The sequence below is a fragment of the Neolamprologus brichardi genome, chromosome 14 (genome assembly GCF_056152115.1).
Source record: "Neolamprologus brichardi isolate AB-2024 chromosome 14, ASM5615211v1, whole genome shotgun sequence".
Classification (NCBI taxonomy): Eukaryota; Metazoa; Chordata; class Actinopteri; order Cichliformes; family Cichlidae; genus Neolamprologus; species Neolamprologus brichardi.
In genome coordinates, this window is record NC_142117.1 from 17766586 (window position 1) to 17776064 (window position 9479).

General features: G+C 36.9%; 1 protein-coding gene across 1 annotated transcript; it reads left to right on the forward strand.

Annotated features, from left to right (window-relative positions):
- Positions 1–264: 264 nt before the first annotated feature.
- LOC102793703 (uncharacterized) lies at positions 265–5069 on the forward strand. Its single transcript, XM_006804681.3, has 10 exons — positions 265–345; positions 2844–3170; positions 3345–3449; positions 3523–3573; positions 3946–4044; positions 4161–4352; positions 4440–4487; positions 4576–4638; positions 4726–4755; positions 4834–5069. The coding sequence occupies exons 1-10, from the start codon at positions 273–275 to the stop codon at positions 4890–4892; spliced, it is 1047 nt and encodes a 348-aa protein (XP_006804744.3). The 5' UTR covers positions 265–272; the 3' UTR covers positions 4893–5069.
- The last annotated feature ends 4410 nt before the right edge of the window (positions 5070–9479 follow it).

Below are 9479 nucleotides of genomic sequence, written 5' to 3' on the forward strand. Positions count from 1 at the left end.
TCTAAAGCAGAATGTCGCAGCAGGTGCTTTCTGCTTTCAGTTAGAAATACAATATCAATCTTTGAAATGTAATTATTTACACATGTCAGTTAAAAATGTAGCATTACTAGCATTCAGTTAAGATCACTGATTTTTGTGCTAAACATATAACTCCCATATAAAGGTAAATATGGCAAACCATTGTTTTAAACAACTGAAACTCGTGGTCTTGTGGTTTCTTTCTGTGATGATGAATAGATTAATATAGCATCGTGCTGCTCACATTGTACGAGATGCTGAGGAAGATGCACGCTGCCAGGTGGCCGCTCCTTTTTACCCTGTGCCTCATGTGTGTGTCTTCAAATGGTAAGTTTTTTAAAAAAAATCTATAGATAGATAGACAGAAGTCGGCTAATGAAAAGTTAATGAAAAATTTAATGTATTTAGACAGTGATTTTGTAACATTCCGATTTTACTCATATTGATAGAAAAAGGCATATCACTGAATATATTTTCTAATAAAATAATTTTGTCAATATTAAGGAAACATAAACTGTAAATGATGCGAGAAAGGTTAGTTGAATGCCATATACAGATCACACAAGTTCAGTGAAAAAGTGAAGCACTGTCAGTCTTCATGCTCTTTTTTGTGGTCTTCATTTGGTTTTTATCTTCATCTTAATCTGGTCTTCACAGTCAGTATACTTTCAAAAATGTCTAAACTTGTGTGACATGAATGTACACAACAAGAGTAAGTAAGAATAAGATGTTTCTAATTAAATATAATAATCAAGTGATTTAAATGGTAAATGGACTCATTCTTATGTAGCGCTTTGCTACTCTCCTGGAGCACTCAAAGCGTGTTATATGCGCTTTATTTAGGAAGAGTGAAGGTGTGAATTCAGCCTACAGGCATGTAGTGATTAAAATGTTTGTATGATGAACTCCAGCCAGACTGCACAAAAGAGCACAGAGGGGAACCATCTATGCCTCGTTTTTGGTGACAGTGATCTAAATGAATCTGTACTAATTGATGGAAGTGTGAGCTCTGAAGTAGGCAGAGGGAATTTGAAAAATAACCAGATAAATAAAAAGACTGACAAACTTAAAAGACAGAATAATTATTCTCTCAGCAGGATCATGATCCATGGTGTGATAGCTACCTTTTGATAGAATATTTTCTCACCTAATGTCTCACTTTTCAAATCAATAATGTATTGATTTGTCAAATATACTTTGACAGTCAAATATACTTTGACTGTGTCAAAATGTCAAATATACTTTGACATTTTGTTGTCTAATACAGAGAAATGCATTTTCACTCACCGGTCACCTCTTTAGATATATTATTTTTATATTGCGTTGAATCCGGGATTTGCCTTCAGAGCCACTGTAATGATTTGTGTCACAGATTCAACTCGTTGCTGTAAGAGTATCCCAGATATTTCTGTCCGTATTGATATGATAGCATCACACAGTTGCTGCAGATTCATCACATCCATGATGTGAATCTCCTGTTCGACCATATCCCAAAAATACTCTAGAATAAGATCTGGTGACTACTTGACTACAGTGATTCTGTTGGAAGTAGCCATCAAATGATGGTACATAGTGGTCATAAAGGCACACTGTGGATATGGTCAGCAACAATACTCAGGTAGGCATTTATGCCATATTCTGACCCTAGCACTCAAATGTTGTGGCTGATATCAAGATTTATGAAACGTTTTTTCAAATTGCTTTCGTCCAATTTTGGTGACCCTGCGTGACTTTTGGCCTCAGTTTCCCATTCTTAGCTGACAAAGTGGCCCACAGGAAATGGTTGTGTGGAAAAATCACAATATATCAGCATTTTGTTCTGAAATACTCAGAACAGCTCCTCTGACACCAACAACAATGTCACATTCAAAGTCACTTACATTGCCTTTCTACCCTATTTTGATACTCGGTTTGAAAATCAAGAGGTTGTTTTGATCATGTCCGCTTGCCTAAATGCATGAAGTTGCTGTTATGTCACTGGGTGATATTTGCATTAATGAAAGGCTGAATTTTACCTAACGTACTGGTCAGTGTGGGCACATTTCCTTATCAATATTGTTTTGTGCAACTATTTGTGGTCAGCCTAAATTTTTGTGTGTATGCAGAAACTAAACAAGTTGGGGTTTTTTTTTTTTCATTTCTAGTATCTTTATCCAATATATAACATATGACCCATCAGATAAGAAAAAACCTTCCCTTCATGCACTATATTGTTTTTATGTGTTTGTTTATTGTTGTTCAAGTATAACATATCTTCTATAATATTCTATAATATTTATAATATAATATTATCTTCTTTAATATTTATAAGCTTTTAGATTTTTTTTTTGTCGTCAGCTCTCTTCAGCTAATCTTATCGTCATCGTAAACATTGTTCGCTTTTAACTGAAATTTTTATTTTGCTGTGGTAAGACCTATTAAAAAATGTCTGTTCTCATTCCCTATATAAGCTTTTTTCAAATATCGGTCTTTCAGAGAAGACAGCAAGCACACAAAATTATGATGATAATTGATTTTATATTACTTTGTTTCAGGCTTTGTGGTTTTTGTATCAACAGATCCTTTGCCGCTTCAGTTTTTAACTACTTTTGGTGTAACTGTACATTGGCATAAGATATGGTTACTCTGTTGAAACATTTAAAATTGCTTAAATCATTTTAACATTTTTACTAAAGATCATAAATTTTTACACTAACGTAGTACCACAGGCCAGTTTGAATCAATGTGTAAGGGTTGTATAATATAGTTGTATTTATTGTGATGACTTTTTGGTCATTTGAATATGAACTAACTAAACTTGATTATATTTCATTTTTTCCTTGAAGATGAAAAATCTTGTGAGGATTCAGTTAACTTCTGTGAGAAGATCAGTAAGACCGTTTCACTTGGCTCGTCTGTGCTCCTACCATGTAACCTTCGACCAAACAGCTCCAATTGGGTGACATGGAAACACGCTGCCACAATGCAGGCAGAGATGGTCCAGCTTTCATCTCAAGGGCATGTTAAGTTCCTGGACCCCAGAAATGGCCGGGTCAAAGTCTTTTCAAACGAGCAAATCGACGGGAACTACTCTATTAGAATTGATGAGCTTGAAAAATCTGACCTAGGGTGTTACCGCTGTGGATGGCAGTGTGTTCAAGTCATGGAAAGTCGTAAGTGGAGATTTATTTTAAGCTATGTTAAATATTCAATACTAAACAGCAGCCTGTAGAGTTTCTTCCTTTCCAGGGTCACAAACCTCAAGACCGATTACACGAGAAGGGACAAATGATTAAGCGACTGTTTCCTGTGACACATATTTTGTAAAACCACAACTTTTCATGCAGGTGCACGTACCACCGACATGTGGCCAGTCATTTACATCTGTATTGGTGTGGCTGCACTCCTTCTGATGGTTGTTGTCAGCTTCTACATCTACTGGAAATGCATAGGTGAGAACCTGACATGTCAGACACAAAGCTGAAACTGGGTGGTTTAGTAATACACTGTTTGCTTCTGTTTCAGTTTGCAGTAAAAACAAAACACAGGACAGTGCCGAGATTCCCACCATTGCAGGTACAGAGTCTATGCCATACATTCATATCTGTGTTACATCCTTTGTTTGTAATTTTTTTTTTCACTTGTTACCATATTTTACGAACACTAAAAAACTAAAAGGGAATTTAAATTGGGATTACAAAGATATGTATATATAATATATATACTAAAATAACATTGCTGTTTCACTGGAAAAAGGTAACTGACGCAGGCCGGTTTGTTGTTTCCTACATGCAGCTCAGTGTTTAACATGCTAACCTGCAGTAACTACCTGCTGGCTTCATATTTAGCAGACAAAATTTGTAAAAATTTGCCAAGACATGGAATAGCTGTCTTCCCAAAAATCTCTGAATAGACCCTTAAGTTGCTCTGACAAATGTGCCACTGCAGATGCCAGTGCTCCACCTATGCCAACAATCAATGTACCAGTGGGTGTACATGTGCGTGTACAACAGGCAGCAGGAGCCTACGGTAATAATCTTGTCTACGGTGAGTTTACTCATCTTTTCTTCCCTCCTTACTTGCTAAAATACAATCAAGTAACTGTCTCCCACCTGAGAAATAATGATGAGTACATTTTAAACAAATCTTTTTTTGAACAACAGAAAATGATAACCTTCGGCCAGCAAGTGCAGAACCCCCCAGAAATCACTATGACTCACGTGGAGCTGTGCAGTATCTGGACAGCATTCAGCCTCAACAGCCCGGTCACAGCAGTGGTGGGATTTATCCAAACGTGGATCAGTTTCACTTTGAAAGGGTGGAAAGTCAGAGAACCAGACAGAGATTTCATTTAGGTGCTTGGAAAAAGTCAATTTACTTACTGCATTACTGGTGACTTCTAAATAACAGTGTGAAGTAACTGTCTTCTCTTACCCCATTAGAGCTTTTCAGCAGATTACGGCAAGCAAGTCTCAGCCGGCATTATTACGGTAATCTTTAATTATATTTACATTTAAATGATTTTATTATTATGAGTTCAGTTCTGTCCGATTTTGATTCATCCATTTTATTTCACAGTTAACCAACGCGATCTTCGCAAGCAACACGCCACGTCAAAGCAGGCGGAGAATCAAAAGAGAGGTAGTTTGAGTTGATGATAAATGAGGAGAATGTCTGACAATAAGCACAAAACACAGATTCCTTTATTAACTCACATTTCTTTTCCAGTTGGCCGCGAGAGGAAGAAAAACAAAGACAGTGAGTGTTGACTTCATCTGTGGGCATGTTACTAATCAAATAATACTGTATACTGAACTGCTGTTTCTTCCTTTTTAGACTGTGAATACAATAACCCGATTTACAACACGAGCTCAGACCAGCTCAACCGGCTGTAGAGAATGAAGGACAGAGATTTAAACTCCTTCCACAGTGAGGATTACTGATTTGTTTATTTTATTTCTTTGAAGTGATTCGTGTCTTATTGTATTTGTTTGTAGTATCACTGCACTTACTTCACTCCCTGTACTGTTCTTGTTTCTGAACTGTTGATGTTTGCATGCTCTTTTACTAAATTTCATCATTTATGGATTTTCACATATAATATATTTGCAATCTAAATGTACACACATTCAGAGATGTGTGTTACTTAAACTTAATAAAAGAACCTGTATGTACTAAATTTGGTTTGACTTTTATCACTGCATGTTAAAGCAGTTCTACGGTGCTTTCACTGTCAGCGCTTGTACCTTCTGTCATAGTAACAATGAGATTGCATTGATCTGAATCCCAACTTTTTATTATGTCACCAAGAATTGCTGCATCATTGTGAAAACTATTGCTAACTAAATAAAAGAGTGGCAGATCGTAGTGTTCTTTGCAAACACACACACAATCACACAAATGTTACTGCTGAGTGCCAACCAAATGCCTGATCCTCTAAATCTTCCCAAATTCTGTTCATCAGGACGTAGCATTACGCAGCAGTAGAAACACTACTACTCTATGTCTCTCATCCAAGTGACCGGACATGCCTTTTGTTTCAATTTTAACAGTACACTTGTGAAGTTTGATGTAGGTCTCTTATGTGGTTACAGTGCTATTACAATCACAAACTGAAAACTAGGTTTGTGCTAGTTTTTGTCACCAGGACCACATTTTTCCATGATGTCAGCCTGTTAAACTTACAGGCTCAGTGCAAAGACACTTTAGAACGTCATATGTCAAATAGTACTGAATAAATCCCACTCCTATTTCCATAGGTAACAGAGCTATAATATACAGCGTAACACAGCTCAACAACAACACCTACAGCCACAACTCATCTAAGTTGAAAAACGAATTAATATAGTTGACACCTGGTTAATATACGAGCTCAATTCAATTTTATTCTTATGGCACCAAATCAAAACAACAGTAACCTAAAGCATTTGATTTCAAATGTAAATTATTATTCCCAGATACAGTCTTCAGTTTGCAGCCATATGCAGCATTAAAGCTGCGTACCACACTCATATGCCGGCAGATAAAGAAATGCTTTAAGAGGAGCAGGAGCAAAAACAAGAGAGCAAGAAAAGCATTGTAGAAAACCATGCGTATGAATTCATGAGCAATTTGGTCTTGGCAAAGCATCATCCACGTGACTTGATGGCAAAAACAAAAGCCAACACATCACAATCTGAGCAATGCAAAACAGTGATGAAGCTAGCTGCTGCTTAAAAGAAGAGGGGAATGCCGAAAAAACAGAATGGCAGCTGACCACACCTTCTTTATTTCTGTTAGAGAAACCATAGACAAAGCATTTTTACAAAGCCCATGAGAGAATTTCTCTTCCAAACCCAGGAAGCACGTAAGCACTTTCTTAGTTGGGGGGTAATGGATATTCAGTGGCAGCGTCCTTACATGACCCAACACAATGTTATTAAGTAAAGCCAGATCACAAAACCAGCAGGTGATAAATTTCACATAGTTTGTACCAACAGCACAGGTCGCACGGGTGACCACACTTGCTCTCTGTTTCACAGATCTGCCTTGGTGTGAAAAAGGTTTTTGCAACCCAACACGGCAGAACTTAGTTTGTGAAATGGTCTCAGCACTTTCCGTAACTTATGATTTAATGGTCCGGTTTGGTTTTGCAGTCACCTGACACATATGAGAGGTTCTAAAATTAAGTGAGGTAAAAATACTTCTAAATATAGCTGCAACTCTTACAGAGCCATGATTGATCAAGGGACATCCTCAGCACTTTAGTCGGTGCAACCACCTGAACCAATCTTTAATTTTTGTTTCATGCTTCACATATAAGGATTCTGATGACAAAACTGGGACGAAGATTTCTCCTTAATCAGAAGAAAGTAAAGGCCCAGGAGAAACAGAGACGTGACCATCAGCATCTGTGTTGCTCTTACTTAACGTGCTCATCTCAAGTTGAGTTTTATTTCCAACCACAACAACAGTAGTTCCGTCTACCGCTCAACCCAATTTTAACCTAATTCTACTGTTAACCTAATTTCACTAGATGCAGATGCAACAACAGCAGCCATAACCAGGAAACAAAAGCATTAACCCCAAAGGCACAAACTGACAAAAAAACAAAACAGGCCCAAAAAAGCCAGAGCTCAATAACCCATACAACAACAACTCCCCACAGCACAGCCCTGTTCCTTTGCCTAACCCTAATCTAACTGAACCTCCCGCTTAGTTTTCAGGTGCTACTTAAGTTGGGTACTTATGCATTTAAAACCACAAAACTGGTCAAATATAAATGGCAAAAAACTGTTGTATCCTTGAATGTGTCTCCAAGGCAACCCTTCTAACCACTTTTAACATTACACTGTCAAGACCTCGCAATGAAGTCAAAAGGGAATTCCCTCTCACACCTAACAGCAATTTTCTACAAACCAAGTAGAAGCCTTAGCTCAAAACCAGGAAAATTCCCTGCAGAAGAGGGCTTACTGAGCAAACATGCAGCAGAACAAATCACATTCTGTTCTTCACTACAGCTGCTTCAGTTACCTCAGAACTAGAGCCCAACCGATGATCTGCTAATATATCGGTACCTGCATTTGCAGTGGCTGATAAATGAAATTGTAAGCATTTTATAAAGAACAGTTGGACGGGCATCCTTCAAACATGAGTGTTAATTTTGTTTTGATGTCTGTCCACCAGAGGGCAACAGGTATCTGTATCTCCACCAACAACATCCAGCTAAACCAAGGAGAGTTGAGCAGAGCACAAACTAGTAATCCATGACTTGTTGTGGCAGTAAAAACAAATACATTTTTAACAGCACTGTCATATTAATGATGATAAATAACTACACACAAAAATTATGGAAGCCTGTCTATATTTTGTGTGTTTGAAGGAAAAAACTATTGGCCGGGGTTGATATTTTTAAAAATCAGGAAAAAAATTGTATCAGTCAGGCTCAGCTTATAAAATCCTGCCTACTGCTCATCAGTCTCCCAAAGAGCTGGATTGTGCTCTTATCCCAAAACAAATCTGCACAAAAACACACACTATCAGCAAACTACAATGACTGATCAACCATTGCAGTTATAGAAGTTGAGAAGTTAACTTATTCCATCCTTCGTCTAGTCTACAGTGCATTTGTCACAGACTCTAACACAAGAGAAGATGGTAACTTAGACAATAAAATTCATTCACAAAAACATAATGACATGAAGAAAACCAATGTTTGTCAGTACGTTAGTAGTACAGTAGTATATGCACGAATGAGTATATGCACGCAGTGTGCAATGTGTAACAAAGACAACAACAAAAAATCCAAGATATCTGCTACAGCAGATGAGTTTTAGTGTTACAATCAGAAAGAGAGATGAAGGGAGTCTACAGGAAGAGTGGAGCTGTGATATACCAGCTCACTGGGCCAAGGTGTAGCTCATGCTCATGCATGATCATCCAGTAAGCTCAGAAAACACCAAAATAGAGTCACAGAGTGCCAAGGAGTAGTCCTAACTACTCTAAATGTTTCTTATGTAGTGTCAATAGAATATACAGTCTTTTGGATCAAGATATCACTGGAGGAAGATGGAAATGCAAGTATTAACATTTGCATTACCTTCTCATCTTTGTAAGTCTTTAATTAACCTCTTTACCTGAAATGCTAAATTTAACAATGATTATGCAATGTATTTTTTATATTTATGTTAAAATCATTTTTGTGCACCCTTTCTGTCAGTGGTGTTTCCATCTACAGAAGTAAATGTAATGACAACTCTTATAAGACAAAAAAAAAGACATAAGTTGCACATGTAAACACTTTAAAAATCCGTTTACTGGATTTAGACTGTCATATAAAATGTGATATATTGACATCAAGGTTCAACATTCTGCTAGAGGCAGCTTTAAAAATAAAAAAAAAAAAAAGTCCCATGATGAAGATTACAGGGACATCAGCGCCATCTTTCTGCAGCTCATTTACAATGAAGTGTTTCTGGTGTCACTCAATCGGCCAGTGACACTGATGGAAATGAAGTACCTGAACTGTTTTGACTATTCAGTGTGCACTCAGTTTTAGTATTTGCAGCCTATGAAGATATGTCCATTACTGGAAATCTAATACTGGATTTTATGACAAACAACAGTAATAAAATGTCTGTAGGAAATTTTAATATATTAGATCTCAATGACATTTAAAAACAGTAATAGTACTAAAGTAAGTCATCTTAATTCCTAACATTTACTCCAGGATCAAAGAGAGAATGCAGTCACTGGACGTTAATCTCAAAACATAAATAATAACTTTTTATGTAAGAAACCTTACAATCTTTGGTGAATTAAGCAGTTTTATTATTATTAATAATGATGATAATAATAATAATAATAATAATAATCATAATAATAAGCATTGGGTGCATATAGGTAATGCAATAAGTCAATAACACTGACATGCCTCAACAATTTAGGCTTCTGTTCTGGCCATTTATGGCACCACCAGTGAAATGAAGAGCCTGAACTCCCAA

What these genes read in the sequence shown, in the direction of transcription:
- LOC102793703 (XM_006804681.3), top strand. Translation starts at nt 273, where the DNA reads ATGCTGAGGAAGATGCACGCTGCCAGGTGGCCGCTCCTTTTTACCCTG. An exon ending in CATCTACTGGAAATGCATAG is followed by an intron (nt 3,450 to 3,522) that starts GTGAGAACCTGA and finishes CTTCTGTTTCAG; the next exon opens with TTTGCAGTAAAAACAAAACA. An exon ending in CGAGATTCCCACCATTGCAG is followed by an intron (nt 3,574 to 3,945) that starts GTACAGAGTCTA and finishes GTGCCACTGCAG; the next exon opens with ATGCCAGTGCTCCACCTATG.